This window comes from Leopardus geoffroyi, chromosome C3 (assembly GCF_018350155.1).
Source record: "Leopardus geoffroyi isolate Oge1 chromosome C3, O.geoffroyi_Oge1_pat1.0, whole genome shotgun sequence".
Lineage (NCBI taxonomy): Eukaryota > Metazoa > Chordata > Mammalia > Carnivora > Felidae > Leopardus > Leopardus geoffroyi.
The window spans coordinates 150306169-150328815 of NC_059338.1; the positions used below are offsets into that span (position 1 = coordinate 150306169).

The 22647-nt window shown below is 37.9% G+C and overlaps 1 protein-coding gene across 5 annotated transcripts in view; it reads right to left on the bottom strand.

Moving 5' to 3' along the window:
- Window positions 1–22647, bottom strand: part of SNTG1 (syntrophin gamma 1) — an 897410-nt gene that overhangs the window by 73331 nt on the left and 801432 nt on the right. For all 5 annotated transcript variants that reach the window (XM_045455364.1, XM_045455360.1, XM_045455361.1 and 2 more), the window contains 2 exons: window positions 12638–12754; window positions 10955–11026 (listed from right to left, as the gene is read on the bottom strand). In XM_045455364.1, coding sequence (XP_045311320.1) covers window positions 10955–11026; window positions 12638–12754 — 189 coding nt within the window. The remainder of the gene's footprint in view (window positions 1–10954; window positions 11027–12637; window positions 12755–22647) is intronic.

The window sequence follows — 22647 nt, forward strand, 5'->3', positions numbered from 1 at the left end:
ACACATTTCTGCAATATTCCTTAATGGATAAAGGCCTCAGAAGGGGCTTACACCTGGTTTCCACCAGTACTAAAACTTTATTTGCATCTTTGAAAACAATAATGTAAGATTTTAGAAGGTCAAGCAGATTTAAGATTTCACACAACAGTAAACTTGCAAAGTATAAAATTTCTGTAAACAAAAAATATTAAGTCTAGAAAGATTACAAAATACAAAAGTATTAAGTCTAGAAAGATTACTGAGGAAAGCTAAAATACACCTGAAGGAATTTATGCTGAATTAAGGATTACAAATAATTCTCTTCTTACAGGATGAATCCTTGAGATTGGCACCAAATTGATACGGGCAACAAAGTTAATTTTCTAGCTTTGTCCTTATACAAAACGTATGTTCTGACTAACTGCCCACACAACATTTTACTAACCAGAAAATTATTGTAGAAGGTAACTTTCATGTATTTTAAATACTTTTAGAAATATCCTACTTATTCATATTTTGTGTGTATTACATAAATGTCACTTGGAATATGTTTCATTTGGCAGCTCTTCCTAACATAGTTATATTCTCATACTTTATTAAAATTATAGGTGGGGCGCCTGGGTGGCGCAGTCGGTTGAGCGTCCGACTTCAGCCAGGTCACGATCTCGCGGTCCGTGAGTTCGAGCCCCGCGTCAGGCTCTGGGCTGATGGCTCAGAGCCTGGAGCCTGTTTCCGATTCTGTGTCTCCCTCTCTCTCTGCCCCTCCCCCGTTCATGCTCTGTCTCTCTCTGTCCCAAAAAAAAATAAATAAACGTTGAAAAAAAAATTATAGGAGTAAATTACTGTATTAGGATTTAGAACAGCAATCCTCCCAAATGCTTATTTTCAGAATTAGCCTATTCTTCTAATCAACTGAAGGGATGTAGATATCTGTAACATGAAGCTGTAATAATTCATAAACATACTGCTCTTAAATCCACTTAAGTGGGGTGAAGGAATGCCCCATAAATAATTAGATATTGAGAAAGACAGGGATAAACTTTGGTTATTTGGAAAACAAGATTAGATATCTTTTGTGTATAATGTTCTCAAGGAGGAGAAATGACTGAATCCTTTTATTCCCACATCCCGTTGCTCAAAGATACTTGTTTCCTTCAAATAAAGACCTTGAGTTGTGTTAGAAGCTTTATGAAAGCATTTGAAGTGTACAAATATTATAACAAAAAGGATAAACACAATTTGAGGAATCACCGGATAGATTACAGGAGTCTTGTACAATTATTTAAAATATTGGACCAATTCATGTTATGTTCACATCTGACATACCAAAAGTAGTGCTAATGGTGTAACTTAAAGAAAAAAAATCTAAGAATGAGGCTGAAATGTGTGCCAATACATTGGACACATGAAAAAGATCTGAAACCTCCAGTCTGAAAAGAAAACAAAGCAGGGAAAGAGTATTAAACTATGACTTCGAGCTTTTAAGAGCATGGAAAGGTCAATAAAACAAACTTCTACCAATGAGATTTAGGGGCACCTGGGTGGCTCAGTTGGTTGAATATCCAGCTCTTGATATTGGCTCAGGTCGTGACCTCGCACTTGTCAGATCGAACCCTGTGTCAGGCTCTGTGCTGGGCAAGGAACCTGCTTGGGATTCTCTCTCTCCCTCTCTCATTGCCCCTCCCCCTCACATCCACGTGCGAGACACATGTGTGCTCTCTCTTTCTCAAAATAAGTAAGCTTAAAAAAAACAAAAAATAAAATAAAATAAAAATGAGATTTAATTAACATCCTAGGGCTTAAAGATATTTTGGAAAAACAGTTATAAATTTATGGAATTCTAACAGGAGAGAGGATACATGCTAAAATGTTAATAAATGCAGGAAAGTTCTCAAATATCACAATAAGAGAAAAGGTCATGTTTTTACAGTGATGCCAGTGTATTTTACTCATAAAAGAGGCTGGATGGAAAGTAGCTGGCTCTGGCATTGTGGATGGCTGTCACTGTCTTTGCTGTCTCTATGGCATTTCTAGAGACAGAGATCAGGATTAGAGGAACCACAGTTCTTGCCCAGAGCGGAAAGCCTACCTTAGTTTACAGCCCATAAGCCTCTTAATAGTCCCCAGGGAAATGTTCTATCATCATCGGGGAAAAAAAATTAAAACATAGTTTCAGAAGCTTCAGCTTGGGAAGTGATTACACATTTTAGGCAAGTTTAATTCTCCAGTGATACACGAAAAATCTAAGAACCCTGGGGCGCCTGGGTGGCTCAGTTGGTTGGGTGGCTGACTCTTGATTTGGACTCAGGCCATGATCTCATGGTTCTCGAGTTCAAGCCCCACGTCCAGCTCTGTGCTGACAGTGTAGAGCCTGCTTGGGATTCTCTCTCTCTCTCTCTCTCTCTCTCTGCTCTGTACCCTCTTTCTCAAATAAGTAAGTTAACTTAAAAAAAATTAAAGCCAAAAAAACTAAGAACCTTAATCATTTGTAAATGAGGTAATAAAAGGCAAAACAACTGATACATTTTTAAAGAATAGTTATTACTTAACAATGGAAACTGATACACATATATTCAGAAAATGCTGACACATCTTTTGTACTGAGATGGTTTCCCTGAAGAAATAAGTTTTGTCAGAAGTGGGAATTTCAGAGTCAAATAATATCCTTTCCATGACAATATGTCATTGACATAAATTTCTACTCTAACATAATTCTTTATCTAAATTATAGTCTTTGGAAGAATTTTTGTCTCTACAAATCATTGGCATTTGCCTAATAATTGTATCAGTGCAGTCTGATGTCACATGTTATCTTCTACAGTTTTTCTCACCAGATTTGCATTCGTGTATATATTATACATTTGTCTATTACTGTATATTCATTTATTTTTGCTCTTATTTTAAATTAGATGACAAAAACTTATGGAGCAGATCTTTTCTGTTCAAAATGCTAGTAGTGGGGGTGAAAGGAATGATAATATTGGATTTAGTGCTTTGATTACCAATACAATAACTGTGAAGTACAGTAAAATATTTGCTATCAACATACAAAGATCATAGATAAATTCAGTTATTTAAAAACTTTTTTTTCTCTAAAAGGAGACTAGTCCATTATTTTAATTGGATAAAATTATTTTTTCCATTTGTCTCTTTATTCTACTCATTTTAATGATTCTTCTTAGTTATTCTGTATGTGAGCAAAATTTTAATCAGTCTTGTCTTAGAATGTTCCTTACCAGCCAGATCGCCTTTAGGCATGATTTGCTGCATTTACCCTACATGAGGCAAGCTTGTTTTTCTTGTTCTCTTTATTTAGCAAGTCCTGAAATGTCGTATTTTTATTACAATCACACAAAGAAAATTTGCATGTGAATTACAAAGATTTATTTCTTGAACCATTTGATAATTGCCAACGTGATACCTCATCACCCTCCAGCCCCATAATTTCTGGTGTAGTTTTAACAAACAAGAACATTAGGATATTCACCCATATAATTACAATATAACCATAAAAAACAAGGAATTTGACATTGTATGTTGTTGTCCTCTGGTCCTTATACTTCATTCATGATTCACCGGTTGAGAATCATCTTGGGATGGAATCTTCATGGCTCTTTGGTTGCCTTGAATGGGAACAGTGCCTGGTCTTGCCCTCACTCTAGTGACTTTGACACTATCGAAGACTGCAGGCAGGTTTATTTTGTAGACTGTGCCTCACGTGGGTTTGTCGGACATTTACTCATGTTTAGAATAGATTAGATCACATCACACTAGATTAAGTCATGTTAGATTTCCCTGTTATTACATTAAATTAGACCAGATGTTTCCTCATGGTTAGATTAGGTTTATTACACAGCTTCAGGAGGATATTCTTCAGGAGGCGTGATATTCTTCTAATTGTGATATTCTACTATCATACTATCAGACACAATGCTTTTGATTTCTTCCACTAATAAAATGTCCATTTTGATCAACTTGTTAAGATTGTGAAGTCCCCTGTAAAGTTACTCTTTTTCCTCTTGAAATTGTAGTCAGTACTATGTAGGGAGGTCCTCTGAAGCTATGTAAGTGTTGTGCTTCTCATTAAATTTTCCAGTTATTTACTTATCTTTATGAGGATAGATTCATGGTTTCCTGTTTTAGACACTGGATTATAATCCATTTCTACCATTTATTTTGAAGATCAGTTTGTCCCAGATTTGCCCAAAGATGCCCTTGAAGCAGCTTCTGTGTCTTTTGACACGTCTCCATCATCTGAGCACTTTCTGTTTTTCTGGGGCAATAAAATGATTTAATCTTCTCTTTCACTTTCTGTGCTGCAGTCAAGCCATCAATGGTTTTTCTAGAGTCCTGGCTCTTTGTGTTGGAGGATGGTATTAAGAATGGATGCCGGGTTGTTCCTTGCGGTTGGGGACTCTCTGATCTAGGTAATTTCAGGGGGCAGGTAAGGTCTGTATGTGCACACACACACACACACACACACAGATACACACACACATCTCTGTAAATGTGTATAAACACATCTGCATTTATTTTATAGCGCACACGTGTGTGTGTGTGTGTGTGTGTGTGTGTGTGTGTGTAACGAACCGCATACTAGTATTTCTAATTCTAATCGAGCACTATTGGGTTTATTCTACTCCGTCTTCCCATATGTGCAACTCTCACATCTGACAGTGAGAAATCAGGCTCCGATTTCCCACTCCCCAAGTCTACTTAGTTGGTCCATTCCTTTCTCTCTTCCCCATCTCCCACCAACACACATCTGAAAGCTCTCCTTACTCAGCCCAGCCAGCCATGATAGTTTGGTATTTTTTTCTGAAAATGATTTTGTAAGAATATCGCTGTGACTACAGTGATCACTGTGTATATTTTATCAAGAATTGAAACTTAATACATGCCCTACTAGTGTCCTAAAAATGAAACGAGAAAGATGGTCTTTCAAAAAGGCTTGTTCCTCCTCAGTCTAATGCTGTGCTCTGAAAGGGGTAGGCTTGAAATATCTACAAACCAAGTAGCCCTTTTGCACTTTTGCAGGGTCTGCTAGCCACGGGATGTTAGGAGGTTCATTTCTATTAACAACAGCATACGATTCAACTATTTTGAACTAGGTCAACATACTCCATTCACTCTTCTGTGTTTCCCCAAGTGTGACCGGCTGACAGGACAATTATTGTGCCTTGACTTCCACATCATGCAGATAGGTCCTGTCATTCTCTCACTAGGAGAATCTGACCATTGGACGTGAACTCCTAAAGTCAGCTGGCTGTCGGATGAGATCCAGGTTACATGAGGAGCTGTACCTGAGCATAGGAGTCTGGGTGTTCTCCAGGGGGCACGTAACACGGGTGCCCGGTGAGGTACGGACAAAACACAAGGAGTAACTTCTCTTTCCTCTGGAAGCTAATGTTGTAAAGTTGTTTTCGTCTGAAGAGATGATCAGAGAATACACAGCACCCCACAAGCATAGGGGAAAAGTACTAAAAATCGTGTTAGATAGTTAATAAAAAATATGATGCACTTTTACAAATGCTCTGAACTTTGTGGTATTTCTCAACGTTTAAAATTATTCCATTTTGAGATTTTTTTTCTCATTCTAAATATTCACTTTCATGCCCTGTTTTATGCTCCTAGTTTTATAATTGTGTTTAGTAATGGAGGTCCCAAATTGAGCAAGTGAGAGGGCCCAGGACGTCTAAACAACCGCCGTTGATCAGTAATGGAAGTCTAGCCAATGCTGAGAATCAGTGTGGTGTCGGTTAATTGTCTAGAGTACTGGTTTTGCCACTTGATGTAAAGTATCTGTTGGCCGCTGCTGTTGCTTCTTCTAGTTTCAGAAAACAAAACAGATTCTAGCTTTTGTTTTTTTCCTTTTTCCTCTAATCTCCATGGTGTTTCGGGTTCCTCACCAACAGTCCTTCCTAAACTTGAGACATTGGAACACCTGAGATTTCAGGCATGCCAGTAGACAGGTGCAACGGGGTCTGGGAAGGACATGCACCCTGGAGGTCATCAGGGTAGAAATGCTGGGGTCCCCGCTGTGCCAGGCGGGTAAGACCTTTTACGCAGGAGGAGCCGGCCTTAGACACAAGTGAGGAGAACCATATCTAGGACAGGCCTGCCGATGGGTATTTGTGGAGCTGACAGGCTTTGTAAGCAGGAAACAGGATCATCAAATATGATGAAGAATGAGAGGTGTATGTTAGTTTTGAGGCAAATGCAGAAGGTTTAACCTGGGTTTTGGTAGACTAGGCAAGAGGACAGAATTTCGTGACCCAGAATTCGAGGCTTTCTTGAAGGACGAGTCCAGAATCCAACACATGGTGAGTCGTTCGCCAGCCACATTCAGCTACACTGTCACGTTAGAGTTAGGACTCAGGCAACCATTTTTCCCAAAGAGTCGGATAAACCAGAGCAGTGAGAGAGGACAGGCCTTTGTAGGTTTGTGGCTGTCATGAGTGGAATGGCCACCACCGGACTCTGTGCAGTCTTCCCTTCTGCTCCTTGCCCTCACCTCTCTAGTCCACTGCTCAAGACTTGCTGGAATGTGTGTCTCTGCCCCAGGATCTTTGCAGCAGCCCTGGAACACTCCCCACCCCCACCCCCCCAGTGCCTCCAATCTCGTCTCCTGCTGCACTTAGAAGGCTATTGTGAAAGGGCAAACTCAGTCATTGCTCAGGCTTGACATCATTTGGGGGCTCCTTTGTTCTTCATGTAACTTTTATGTTCCTTATTACTGTCTTTTAACAGCTCTCCCCCACCCAAACGCCAACATTAGCTTCATAGCTAAGTGCATCACAGCCATGCTGAGCGCTTTTTAGGTGTTTAAGTGACACATGATTATTTACACACCTGGACAAGTTTACACATTATTTCCCGTGCCCCACAGTGCCCCACAGCGCCCCTGCTCCCACTCACCAAACCCGAATCCCAACCAAAGCACGTCATCCGAACCCTTGAATAATGCTTTAGATTTCAAGTTTACTTCAGGCCTCCTCCAACATGCCCTTCCTAAAGTCCTTAGTCAGCTGGGCTTTTTGTGAACTCAGCCCCCTTGTCCAGTTGTACGGAATCCCTAATTCCGAATAAAGTGCTTGGCAACATAGAGAGTGCTTCATGAATATTTGTAATGTGAATTAATTAATAAAAAGATATTGATTAAAGAACTGCTAACCTTCGCAGCAACCTATGCTTTCTTAGCCCCCCCGAACAAAAGAAATCGAAGTCTAAAATGCCGAATGTATTTGTGAAGGGTAATGTACTTGGTAACAAAGTGGTCAGTTTTTGGCAAGAGTCTCTTGTTTTGAAGCCTTTGTTTTCTCACCAGGAGCTGGCTGGCTTTCTCACTGTCATCGCTTCCCAATTTATCATTGCTTACACCGACAGAGAGAGAGGGAATATAGTATGATATTTAAGAGCACAGGTTTCGAGACAGACTGCAAGATTCAAATCCTTACCTCTGACCTTTACCAGCTATAATGACTTTGGGCTATTTATTTAACCTTTCTTTGCCTTGGTCTCCATATCTGCAAAATGAAAATAATAACTGCCTCATAGCGATGGTGTAAAAATTAGGTAAATTATTATGTCAAGAAACTGAGAACAAAAAAACCTGGCACCTATGTGCAAACCGCATACACTGGGTAACTATGATTAGCTTTAGTTTTCTTATTCCTGGTATAGCCTCATATCAGAAAAGAGAAGAGGATTTTCTCTATTAGCGGTCCGGGCCAGATGTTTTGTGGTCCAGATCATTAAACTGTGCCTTCAAAATTGCCTGAGAGGGGCAAGTGGGTAACTCAGTCGGTTGAGCATCTGACTTCAACTCAGGTCATGATCTCACAGTTTGTGAGTTTGAGCCTCATGTCAGGCTCTGGGCTGACAGCTCGGAGCCTGGAGCCTGCTTTAAATTCTGTGCGTGTGTCTCTCCCTGCCCCCGTTCATGCTCTGTCTCTCTCTCTCAAAAATAAATAAACACTGAACATTTTTTTTCTAAATGCCTGAGATATCCCTTTCTGGAGACTGAAGTCTACAACACACACATCTGCACAGGACTGTTACCTGAGGACGGTAGGTGGCTGGGTTACAGAAGACCCTGCTTTATAACTGCTCCCCAGACCGAACTTTCTGAGGCTGGGTTCCTTGTCAAGCCAACCATCTGATCTGAATGCAGGCAAAGTATCCATTTAGCACTGAGTTTTATTCCACTTCTCTATTCCTGTGTTATATGAAATTTTCATTTGGGAAAGAGAATCCTCGGCAGATAATTTTGTATGTCAAAGGCAAATCCGTGAAGCACAGAATATTAGTGTTATATTGATCAATTATAGGAGAGCTTTCTCATTTACATATCACAAGTGAGAGTAGAATTAGAGTTTATTGAACGTCTAAAAATATTTATCTCCAGGCCTCACTAACTTCTGTAAAAAATTTCCCAAAGCAACTAACGAGCTTATAGAAAATTTTATGTGCAAAGGAAAATGAGAAGTGCCCTTTGTATTTACTTTGGGCAGAGTGCAAATGTATGGGCCCTTCTAGATATTTGTAATGGTGTTAGAAATTGGTCTGGCTTTTCTAGGAGGGAATTTAGATCCCTGAGCCTAACATCTTGACTATGTTAAAATATTTTGAACTCGGGATTTCCAAAACTCAGAATTTAGACTAAAGGAAATAACTAGAAAGTTACATAGCCTGTGGGTAGGGCGCCTGGGTGGGCTCAGACAGTTAAGCCTCCGACTTCGGCTCAGGTCAAGATCTCATGGTTTGTGGGTTCGAGCTCCGTGTAGGGCTCTGTGCTGACAGCTCAGAGCCTGGAGCCTGCTTTGGTTTCTGTGTCTCCCTCTCTCTCTGTGCCTCCTCCCCACCCCCCACCTCTCTCTCTGTCTCAAAAATGAATAAATATTAAAAAAAAAAAACTTTTTAAAAAGTATCTGGGCAAAGATCAATTCTTTGCTATCTATTTTTTTGTGTGTGCCTTCATATTAACTTAATGTCTGTGTCGCCCTAATAAAATGTAAGTTCAGTGAAACCAGGGACATTTTCTGGGGTTTTTTTCCCAACCACAGAACAAGTACTTAGCAGATTGTCTTGTATACATCAAATATTCAACCATTATCTATTATATAAATCAAAGAGTCATTGTTGCCATGTCTGATAGAACACATGAGGAAGTATCTAAACAGCAAAAGTGAGAGACTGACTAAATAAATATGGCCAAATGATGGGACAGATGAAATCCACCAAAAGGTCAAAGTTTTTTTCTAAGTCTATTGATCGACATAAAAAAAAAATCTTAAGACATATTTTTACATGAAAAAGGTTACAAGCCATATAATTCTAATATTGCAAAAAATTTTTTAAAGAAATAAAATATTGAATGTTTATATGGAGCCACACTTCTCTCTCTCCTTTAAAATTGTCCTTATATTGTCCTTATTTCAAATATTATGATAAATTGAATTGTTTTTAGATGTTCAATCAGCCTTTTTTTTTTTTCTTTTTGAGAGGGTTATAAAGACCACGTAGCTACCTGGAAAATGGTTAGGAAATAATTTAAGTCTAAACAAGAATACAGAAATGCATGCTGGATTACTACTATGATAAAGTTACATTAACGTAGGGCTAAGGAAGGGACAAATTAATGTATGACTAGGGAATAATTTGTAGGGGAGTGAGTTTCTGGGTTTCTTTCTGTATCTTTCTTTCTCCCTCCTTCACACTTCCTTCCTCCTTTCCTTTCTTCTGTCTCCCCCTCTCTCTCTCTCTTTAATTCTTTCTTCTTAATGCCACCATTTTTTCCCTAAAAAACTCAATTAGAATCTCATTCAATTAGATTCAATTAGAATTTCATTAGCCCTTTTGGTAATTATTGAAAAAAAACGGAGTTGAGTATGTCCTCCTTATCTTCAGACACCAGTACATCTTTTAGGAGTTGCCAGAGCCTTCTTTACTAACAACCAACTCAAGTAGCTCAGAGTTGCCCTTCCTCCATAAATCCCTAAATAGAACTAAAACCATACCCAGTGATGAGCAAACAATGACCTATATATTCATTTAGCTCTTGTGCTGCTCTGAATGTCAGTTTTAGTCAAGGATTATTTTATGGGGAAGAAAAATTATGCCCCCTTTTGAGGTAATCATTTTTGTTTGCCGGTTTTTCTGATGTATTTCACTTACGTGTCACATGTTCCAGCATTTTCTACTGACCCTTTAACTAGAAGAAAATAACTGATAGAAAATGCAAGGAACTTAGTTCTCCTTGGTTACACAAACAAGGTCAACCTGAACACAGATTTAATTTTCATCTGTAGTACTTCCAAGCTTACAGACCCCAGAGTAGAAACTGAATGTAGTTTATTAAGTTTTATAAATTATTCCCATTCTGATTCTTTTTTTCCCATTCTGATTCTTAAAAATGGCTATAGAAACCATTTGGAATTTTACGGAATTCTCATAACTTCCTAGTCCAATACTCTTGTGTATATCACAGGACTTTGGTTCATAAGTGTATATTCTTTGCATACTCAGATAGATAACCTAATTCTGAGATTAAAAAATATATATATCTTTCTTTGCACATGCCTTTATATTTTCTGCATTTTCTCATTCAAAGTTGTATCCAAGCCTTTTCCTTTTGTGTTTTACTTAGAAAAAAAAAAAACAAAGATGATAATAATTGAGGTTTAAATTAGGACTATTTTCGATCGAACTTTCTGCTTCTCCCTCCATGACCTCCTACCAAGCTTCTTCCTTTCCTCTCCCCAGATCGAGGGACTGCAGTATCTGCTTCCTAATTACTCCAGCTGATATGAGGGTGCTTATATACTTCTCTGCCTTCTGTCTCTTATATGTATATTTTCTTCTCTCTGTCTTTATCTTTTATGCCGCTGCCCCATTTGTTTTCACAAGCCACTTACAAGCTCAGAGCTACTGCTAAGGAAGAGCCCTGAAAATGTTCGCCACGTATGAATCATACCTTGAGAATCTTGCACATAATCTCATACACGGAGAATGTTTTCTCTGCTCGGGTCCAGTCCCACGTTGTCACCTTGAAAAGATGAGAAACTGACACGTCATCTGTTGTAGAAACACACTCCCTAGTTCCCTCTTTATCGTACTTAGATAATATGGCACACCATGACACTTTCCCACCTGCAGTACATGGTCTCAGCTGTGAAGCTATCCTCATAGAGGTCCATGTGTGGTGTTTTGGTGTCCGCTCTCTTAGGCTTTATTGCCATTTCTCCTCCTCTTTCAGCAAATGTTTTATGTTATGTGTAACCATCTCCATTTGCCCAACGTATGTATATATTTTAAATAATGTATGATTTACATAAAAATACCAAGGATTTATATTTCACACGTACAGTAATTTCCCAGTTTACCAACCAGTTACATACAAAGAAGCGTCCTAAATATAAACACTGGCTTTAATTTTTTAAAAAGACATTATTTATATCAAGAAGTTATTTCAGGGGCGCCTGGGTGGCGCAGTCAGGACTTCAGCCAGGTCACGATCTCGCGGTCCGTGAGTTCGAGCCCTGCGTCGGGCTCTGGGCTGATGGCTCAGAGCCTGGAGCCTGTTTCCGATTCTGTGTCTCCCTCTCTCTCTGCCCCTCCCCCGTTCATTCTCTGTCTCTCTCTGTCCCAAAAATAAATAAACGTTGAAAAAAAAAATTAAAAAAAAAAAAGAAGTTATTTCAAGATGTGATCGCCTTAAACACTGTGAAGACACCAAACAATACGATGAAGTTGGTCACTTTCTTACATTTGAAACATGCATTTGTCTGTCTACTCGTATGAAATTATTCAGAGTAGGAATATAGTAAAATGTATAAATATTAATAGCTTTTTTTCCTGCTTTCTGGGTGCTTTGAACTTTGTATAGACATAGTCATTCAAAATGACAGCAGGTCAGATTCGATATTTCCGAAACCCTATGTAATATTATACCTGTAAGTGAGTGGTCTGGCAATTGATATTCATATTCAATAAATATTTATTAAGAATCTACTGTTGTATAAGATACATGATTCCAAAAGAAAGACCTTGGGTACAATAGGTACCCATACATACTTAATACAAAGTCCAATGACTAGAATACAGGATATCAAAATGCTACTTTTTTTTACTTAGACATACCTGTGTCAAATAGATAATAAGCACATTTTGACTCTCATAAATGCCTGAACAGAAATGCCTTCTAGATTTTTCCAGGGTTATAAAGTAAATATTTAACGCCAGAACATATATCTTTAGTAAGATATTTTCAGAAACATTTGAGCTGTTTTCTATTTTTCCCCTGTATCTTATTTGCAAAATACAGGAAAACCTTGGTTTGCGAGCATAATTCGTTCCGGAAACATGTTTGTAATCCAAAGCACTTATATATCAAGGCAAATTTCAAGAACCATTGGCTAAGTCATGATCATGTGACACTCGCTGTCACATGTACCACGTGTATTACGAGTCCTCGCTCGTTGATCAAGTTAAAATTTATTAGAAATGTCTGCTGCCCTGCGGAACACTCGCAGAACAGGTTGCTCGCAATCCACGGTTTTACTGTATATTGGTAATACGCTATTTACCATTATCAAATTGATGTCACTCTGTCATGATAATACGGGAAAAATAAAAACTGTTGGACAATAACGCTTACCGGAGGTGCCAGAAACTTGTAAAGACAGGATCCCCTCAGGGCCAGAAATGTTGGCGAATATGCTCGATCTTGTAGAGGATCCTGCTCCCGTGCTTCACACCAGCCCATGTAGACTATCTGTAGGAAAATGGAATATGATTCGCTGTCAACAAAAGTCTCGTTACAGATGCGTACTTTGTGTATCTTGGGTATTTTAATTCTCCCATAACATTATCAAATGAATTGATGAGAAACAATACATACGCCACATAAGCTTTCCAATAAGCAGATGTGAACCACTCCCAAGAGCTTACGTTTCCATCAGCACTTATCAAGCGTTTGTTTATGCAGTCCAACTGGGCATGAGTTATATTTCCCCCTCTCCACCATCGCTACTATAAAAATGTTTCTTCGTAATGAAATTTGTCGACTTATCCTATCCGTTTCTCAATTAGTGGCATTTTACAATGAGGATGTGCTCCCAGGATAAAACTATTTAAGAGGGTAAAGGAGAGAAGTCAAAAAGAGGTACCCTATGTGATGACCACTGGTGTGGTATACCACATCTCCCCTCTACCTGACAGGATGGGATGATAGCTTTTCTTGATTTAGTCACCAATCTAAGATGAACATAGATTATTCAAACATTATTCATATATCAAATGGCAATGACAACAGCTCTTTAGATCTTGGTCTTTAGATCTTAAATATTGGTGGATCAATTTCCAAAAAGAAATCATGGGAGATAAGCCACTCCTCCTCCAATCATTTGATTGTTCTGAAGCTCAACCATATACATAAGCATTTATTCAATGAGTTTTATATTCCTGACAATGTATACACATACGTCATTTCATTTATCTCTTACCACAACTTTATGTGGTAGACATATCTGGGAGGATATATTTCCCAGATCATGTCATTTACTTGGGTTTTATGGTTGACAGAATGTTCTTTCCTACTCTTAGACTTTTTTTTTTTTGCTATGAGATCTGTCGTGACTAATGTGATATTAATGCACATGACAAAAGTAAGTTGGAGTTAGTATCTTGTGCTTCTGCCATTGCCATGAAGAAAGCATACCCAAGATGGAAGCATGTGGAGCTGGCCAGAGCCAGAATTTCCTCCTGGACCCAAGCCTAGCCGTGTCCAGCCTAGAGGCTAATTCCAAACAATCAGCTCACTTACAGAGAGAAATAAAACACAGAGAAATAGACTTCTCATGCTCATATCTTAGAGGAATTATTATTATTTTTTAGAAGAATTATTTTTAACAAATATTCCTAATATCCAAATTGACTCCCTATAAAGTCCCAAAGCCACTCCTTGTGGAAATAGAAAAAATATCTTAAAATTCATATGGTACTACAAAAGACTGAATAACCAAAACAATATTGAGCAAGAAGAACAAAGCTAGAGACATTTTACTTCATGCTTTCAAAAAATATTACAAAACAAGGGGTGCCTGGGTGGCTCAGTCGGTTGAGCATCTGACTTCGGCTCAGGTCATGATCTCACAGCTTGTGAGTTTGAGCCTCGCATCGGGCTCTTTGCTGACAGCTCGGAGCCTGGAGCCTGCTTCGGATTCTGTGTCTCCCTCTCTCTCTGCCCCTAACCCACTCACATTCTGTCTCTGTCTCTCTCAAAAATAAATAAACATTAAAAAAAATTACAAAGCAAAGTAACCAAAACAGTAAGATACTGGCGTGAAAACAGACAGATAAAACTAATGAACAGAAGAGAGAACCCAGAAATACATGTACGCATTTCGGGTCAGCTGATCTCCAACAAAGATCAAGAATACACAATGGGGAATGTATGATGGCTCGGGAAAACTAGATAATCACATGCTAGAGAATCATTTTAGATCCTTATCTCACACCATATGCAAAAATGCATTCAACTCAACTCAACTCAAAATGAATTAAAGACCCTAAAGCCATTAAACTACAAGAAATACAATTTTAAAACATTATGTCTTTCCTGTGTATCTCCCAAACTGGATGCAGTTAAAAAGACAGGAAGAGACACATTTTCTTGAGGACATGCAGTAATGTAAAAGCTTGTGTAAATCTAGTAAGTTTGATTCTCCACTTCTAACATCAACTCAACACAAATGTGCATACATGTGCACTAGGCGCATGTATAAAAATATTCATGCAGGTTCTTCTTCTTAGTCCCACCTATGTGTCAATAGTTTGAAATATTAATAAACTGTGTATCCTCAAAATATTTCATAGATGAAACTAGCAGTAATTTACGGTAAAATAAATACAGCAGGCAAATTAGTAAATTATAGCTATCCGGAACAACATGAATGAATCTCACAGAACATAATGACAATTGAAGGAAGTAGACGTGGAATAACACATACAAGTAATTTGTTTCAGATAAACGAGTCTTTTGGAATGCATTTCTGTTTGGGGAAAAAACAAAAAAAGTACTAGACTGAAGCAAGACAATCACCACCATAATTGTCAGGATAATGGTTACGTTAGAAGACAACAAGCTAGTTGTTACTGGGAGAATGCAACCTGGGGAGAAAATGTGAGTTGCTAGCCATCTGCTTTTCTTGACCTAGAATGTGGTTATGCAGGGGTTCGGCTTTTGAGTAATCAAGATGCACATCTCTGACTTATGAGCTTTCCTTACATGCATTATGTTTTACAAAAACTCATCTAAAACAGCACACAATGTGTATTCTTAGTAATAGCTTTATAACAACCTTAAAATAAGAGAGTTTTGTGAGTATTCTAGGAAGAAAGTATTCTGATAAATACGGTTTAAATTGCACTGTCATTATTGGGCCACTGCAATGGGATAGAATTTTAGTTATTACAGATTATATCACCTTCAATCGTTACATCATTTCACAATTAGGTCAGAGTCTTTCATTTAAACTTATGTTGACAAAACGTATAGTTTCTCTAGGCTTATGACTTCTCTGTACTGGCAGGAGAAAAAAGAATCGAGTGGTATACATAACCATGAAAAGGAAATATTTCAGCTTCTTAAGGCTATGAAATTTGAGTTTGTTGTCTCTTCCTGCCTCTATAATTTGCTGGAAGCTGAAATATTAGGAAGGAGATACTGGTATTTTTCAAGAAATATCAATGAATACAATTTTATTATTTTGAACTGAGTGTAGCCTTGGGCAAAGAGCTCAGGATACAGCTAATAAAAATGGGATTATCAGAGCCGTAAGGGGGATTTCTTCCAGGGAATGCTTGCTCTCCAGGCCAAGGATTGCCCTTATCATCTTCTGTTCCAAAACAAGGAAGCAAAGTTCTTAATTGTGCAGAGATTTCTAAGGCACTTTTTGATTTTCATCATTACCAGGACTCTTGTGAAATAATTATAAAGTTGAGGAGACCTAGGCATTTTTAGTAAATGCTTCCCACACATGTCACAGCAAATGATAATTCTAAAGAAAAACTGTATCACTTAATCTTTAAAAAATTTTAAAAACCCACATGGACAAGATAGGCATGAGTATTTCAAAGGGGGTATTTTAGAAGCAAGGATAATTAAAAGGGAATGGTTTTCCTTGCATATGAAATGACAGGAGGACTTCCACATGTATAATTTTATGATAAAGATTTTAGAAGCTTGCCTATTTTTCAGCTTTATTGAGGTATAAATCAGCAAATAAAATTATAAGATATCTAAAGTCGCACATTGCGATGATTTGATGAACACATATACTGTGAAAGGAGTTCTCCCATCTCATTGATACATCCATCACCTCATATATGTGTGTATTTTATTTAAATAGATAAGAACATTTAAGTTCTACTCTCAGCAAATTTCAGTTACACAATACAGTGTTATACACAACACCATGTTATACATTCCATTCTCAGACCCTGGGGGGGGGGGTCTAGATGAACATTTGCACCTTTATACCAACCTCTCCCCAGTTCCTCTAGCCCCTGGCAATCATTTTTCTACTCTCTATTTCTATGAGTTTGACTTTTTTTTTTTTTTTCACATATAAGTGACACTATGAAGTATTCATCTTTCTCTGCCTGGTTTCTTTCACTTAATGGGATGCCCTCAAGTTCCATCCATATTGTCAAACAGGATTTTCTTCTTTCTCAATGATGAATATATGTCTCACATCCCCTTTATCCATTCATCTGTTAATGGACACTTAGTTTGTTTCCATATATTGACTACAGTGAATAATGCTACAATGAACATGGGAGTTGCAGATATCTCTTGGAGGCCCTATTTTCATCTCCTTTGTGTATACCCCCAAAAGTGGGATTGCTAGATCATATGGAAGCTCTATTTTTAATTTTTTGAGGAGCCTCCATACTGTTTTCCACAATGGCTGCACCAATTTGCACTCCCACCCAAAGTAGACAAGTATATCCTTTTCTCCACATTCTCATTAGCTCTTGTTATCTCTTGTCTTTTGGATGATAGCCATTCTAACAGGTGTTAAGGTGATAGCTCATTGTGGTTTTGATTTGCATAAACTTGCTTATTTTAAATGGCGTGTGTAATTAGCTGAAAACATACCTGATATGTAAAGATTGCACTGCACAGCAACATTTTATTTTTAAAATTTTTATTATTTTAAAACTTATTTTATTTTACATTATTTCTCCTCTTTTAAATACTTTAATTTTTAGGGCCATTTAACATATTTGAGTGGAAGGTAGAGATTTCCCATAGACCCCGTGCACCTCTCCCACTATCAACATCACCCACAAGTGTGATACATTTGTTACAACTGATGAACAATTGATACGTCATTATCAGCCAGAGTCCATCGTGTCCATTATGGCTCGCTTTGGTGTTGCATATTCTATAGGTATAACAAATGTTTAATGACACATAGCTACCATTATAGTATCATACAGAATCGTTTCACTGTCTTAAAAACCCTCTGTGCTCTGCTGATTCATCCCTCCTCCCCAATCCCTGGAAATTACTGATTTTTTTACTGCCGACATTATTTTACCTTTGCTACAATGTCATATCTTTAGGATCATGCAGTATGTAGCCTTTTTAGATTGATTGCCTTCACTTTTTAACGTATATTTATGGTTCCTCCATGTCCTTTCATGGCTTGACACCTCATTTCTTTTCGGTGTTGAGTGATATTCCATTCTTGGGATACACTACAGTTTATTTACCCACTCATCCACAAAGCCATCACGGCTGCTTCCAAGTGTTGGCAATACGAACAAAGGTTCTATAAACATCAATTTGCAAGTTTTTGTCTCGACATAGGTTTTCAGTTTTTTTTTTTTAATGTTTATTTATTTTTGAGACAGAGAGAGACAGAGCATGAGCAGGGAAGGGGCAGAGAGAGAGGAAGACACAGAATGTGAAGCAGGCTGCAGGCTCCGAGCCGTCAGCACAGAGCTTGACGCGGGGCTCGAACTCACAAACAATGAGATCATGACCTGAGCCGAAGTCGGACGCTTAACTGACTGAGCCACCCAGGCGCCCCTGGACATAGGTTTCCAACTCATTCAGGTATATACCAGGTATATACCATTCAGGTATATACCAAGGCAGCTGAAATGTATGGTAAAAGTATATTTTGTTTCGTAAGAAACTGCAAAACTATCTTTCAAAGTGGCTACGCCATGTTTTACTCTCACCAGCAATGCAGAGTTCTTGCTTCTCCGCATCCTTGCCAGCATTTGGCATTGTCAGTGCAGGGGGTTTGGCCATTGGAGTAAGTGTGTACTGGTATATTATTGTTCTTTTATCTTTTCATTCTGCTGATGACATGTAATGGGGAGCATCTTTTCATATGTTTATTTGCCTTCTGTATATCTTCTTTGGTGAGGTATCTATTACCGTCTTTGGCCCATTTCTCAGTTGGGTTGTTTTCTGCACTATCAACACAGAGCCTGATGCAGGACTCAAACTCACACACTGTGAGGCCATGAGCTGAGTCGAAGTCGGACCCTAAACCAACTGAGCCATCCAGGCGCCCCTACTTGGATTGTTTTTTTATTGCTGAGTTTCAAGAGTTCTTTGTATATTTTAGATAATGGTCCTTTATTAGATACGTTGTGCAAATCTTTTCTCCCAATATGTGGCTTGTCTTATTCTATTGATATGGTCTTTTGCAAGGTAAATATTTTTGCTTTTAATGAATTCCATGTTAGCAATGGTTTCTTTCCTAGATCCTGGAAAGAATCTTTGGTGTCACCTCTGAAATGTCATCAACATAGTCAAGGTCATCTAGATGTTTCTCCTGTTATCTTCTGGAAGTTTTATAGTTTTGGATTTTACATTTAGGTCTGTAATCCGGTGTGAGTTAAATTTTGTGAAGGGTGTATGGTCTATGTCATGATTCTTTTTTTTTTTTTTTTTTGGCATATGGATGTCTAGTTCTAGAACCATATTTTGAAAACACTGTCCAGAGAGGATCCTCAAAAATTTTTGTAAATGGATTACCTCCTGAGAATAGCAATTAGACAGAGAAAATAAGATGGGAGACCACCTGTCTGACTGAATCTGTGACCATAGCTCATATTCAGAACATGGTAAGAATTTTCTTTTTTTTTTTTTTTACCTTGTCCCCTAAACAAATTGAAGATACAGCAGTTGGATGGGTGAATTAACTTACTGTGTTATTTAAGTTGCAAACCAATTATTTGATGAATTGGAATCAACTGCCCTTATCTTTCAAATCTTTGCAAAACTAGAAATGCAATTCTAAAGGCAGTCAAAAGTTCACCTATTCATTTTTATAAATCCCAAAACATCCTTGCTTATCTTAAAAGGCTTATCACTTGCATTCTTCGCTGTGTCTTTGAGATGTAAATGTTAATGTACAAACTTCTGGGAGGTAATTCTTACCAGAAGAAAAACAAAAGATAAAAAATCACTTAAACTTTGTTTTAGCCAATGGAATGAATGGGCAGCCTCATTTACCAGAAAAACAACCTAGAAACAACTTCTCTTACAACTGGTCAAATGGAAACTGTAAGACCCCTGTTTACATCTGTCTGTATGCTTAAGTGTGTCTATAAATGTGCATTGTAGATGTATGGTATTTTCTACTGCTGGATCGTATTCTAAAATTAATTTGTAAATGATCTCTATTTAATTGATTTAAAGAAATAAGCACCTATATGAATTAATATTCATAAAAAATCTCAAAATATAATAGAAACTAAACCAAATGCTTTTCAGGGTCACGTGATTTGGCACAGTCTTTGACAAATAAAAGCTGGTTTAAATTTGCTTTAATTAAAATAGGCATGTATTCAGCATACCAACAATGATATATATTGCAGACAACTTCTATTCTAGCTAGGTTGTGTTACCTGTCAAAAAATTTGTCAGTCAGAAAAACAGCTTGGAACAATGAATGACTTTGTCAAATTTCTCATGAAATTTTTGTGGGTAATCTGAACATAATTGTTATGAACAAGTAAATTAAATAGATGTAAGTAGGGTAAAAAGTTTTTAGGTGAACTTTTTAAATAGTTTCCCCAACTTTTTTATATGCCTTGAAACCTTAAATTTAAGTTAAATGATAAGCTAAATTCAATGAATATTCATTTATTTTTATTTTTTAAAGGATTTTTTAAGTTATTTGTTTATTTTGAAAAAGACAGAGAACATGAGCAGGGGAGGGGCAGAGACAGAGGGAGAATCCCAAGCAGGCTCCACACTGTCAGTACAGAGTCCCTTAGAGAAACTAAAGATATTTGAGTCTATTAGTGAACATGTATTATGCTATGCTGATAAATTTTCTATCAAAAAAAGCATGTTTCTAGAAATCATTAAAAGTATTTATATTTTCACACCATGCTAATGTAAAAGATAGTTCACAATTGTTTATTTCTTAAAGTTCCTAAAGGTTAAGAATTCTAATTAATAATGTCATTAAAGCTAGTAGAAATAACAAGGGAAGCATCTCCATATGCAAGAAAAGTAGGATGTATGCTTTTGGCAAAAGAAAGCATGAGGGATGGAAATACATTCTTGTTGAGGGAAGAGAAAGTAATTTTGTGCTAAATTGAGGCTGGTTATTTAAAGAGGGAAAATACAGGATGAAATCTGAATGTAAAAAAAGAAAGTTGTAGAATGTGTGTGGAAAGGGAATCTTTGAAAAAGAATTTTAATGTGTGGTCAAGTTGGCTAGAATTAACATGAATTTATTTTAAAATGAGTGTTAGTATCAAAAGTTCACTGGTGCAGGTTGTCCCCAAGAAGGCAGCAAAGTAAGAGGACCTTGGGCTTGTTTCCTCCCACAAACACCACTAGATAACTATTAAATCATCCTAAGTACCCCGGAAATCCACATTAAGACTGACAGAACAAACCCCATACCTAAAGGGAGAGAAGAGACTACATCAAAGAAGGTAGGAAATGTGGAGATGTGGTTTAGGGGAGAAATGGATCACGTTTGCCACGGAGGAGAGGGAGCCATGGTCTCAGAAAAGGGCGAAAGAGAGAGACGCATACAGGGGAACAGAGAATTTTTCTTCAAAGCCAAGACTTAGAAAACATGAGGGGCTGAATGTCGTGTGTTCTTGCAACTAACTAGCAGGGATTAGCCCTTGGAATGTTGTTTTATTATTTCATTTCATTTCATTCCATTTATTTTTTTTTTAAGTTTATAGAGTGAGCATGAGTACGGGAGGGCAGAGAGAGAGGGAGAGAGAATCCCAAGCAGACTCCTTGCTCGGCAGAGCCCAGTGTAGGACTTGATCCCAAGATCAATGCCAAAATCAAGAGTCTGACACTTAAACGACCAAGCCATCAAGGTGCCCCTTCAAGGCTGGAATTTTATTTATTTATTTATTTATTTATTTATTTATTTATTTTAAATTGGAGAAAGAGAGAGAGAGTGAGCAGCAGAGGGGCAGAGAGAACGGAGGAAGAGAATCCCAAGCAGGTTCTGCACTGTCAGAGCAGCGCCCGATGCAGGGCTCAAACTCACAAACCCTGAGATCATGACCTGAGCTGAAATCAAGAGTCAGACAACCAACTGAGCCACCAAGGTGCCCCAAACCTGGAATTTTAAAGGTCATTAGGCTTGGCTTCAGTAGAGCTCAGAGGGCACTGCCCTATTCCTGAAGAGAAGGCAGGCAAACAACCTGGGGTGGACAGGGAGGTCCTTACCACAGAGATAAAAAAAGTGAAAAAAGAATCAATCAGAGATGAAGAGTGCAATAAACAATATTGGAAACAGGCTTAATGCAATGAACAGCAAGCTGGAAGAAGCAGAGGAACAAATTAGTGGCCTAGAAGACAAAATCATGGAAAATAATGAAGCTAAACAAAAGAAAGAAAGAAAAATTATACAACACAAGAATAGACTTATGGAGCCCAGTGACTCCATCAAATGTAATAACATTAGTATTACGGGAATCCCAAAAGAAGAAGGGCAGGGGGGTGGGCGGCAGAAAATTTATTTCAAGAAATAATAGGAGAAATCTTCCCTAACCTGGGGAGGAAGGAAACAGACATCAAGATTCACAAGGCACAGGGTACTCCCATCAAAATCAAAAAAAGCAGGCCAACACTAAGACATACTGTAATTAAATTTGCAAAATACAGTGAAAAAGAAAAAATCTTCAAAGCAGCAAAAGAAAAGAAGTTTTTGACTTACAAAGGAAAATCCATAAGGCTAGCTGAACATTTCTCAACTGAAATTTGGCAAGCCAGAAGGGAGGGGCATGATGTATTCAAAGTGCTGAATGGGAAAAAATCTGCAGCCAAGAAGACCCTATCCAGCAAGGTATCATTCAGAATAGAAGGAGAGAGAGAGAGTTTCCCAGACAAAGACTAAAGGAGTTCATGACCACTAAACCAGCCTTTTGAGAAATATGAAAGGGGATTCTTTGAGTGCAAACAAGGGACCAAAAGTGACACAGACAAGAAAAGGTCAGGGAAAATCTCCAAAAAACAGTGGCAAAACAAGTAATAAAATGGCAATAAATAGATATCTATCAATGATTACTTTGAATGTAGTTAGACTTGATGCTCCAATCAACAGGGTGTCAGAATGGATAAAAAAACAAGACCTATCTACACGCTGC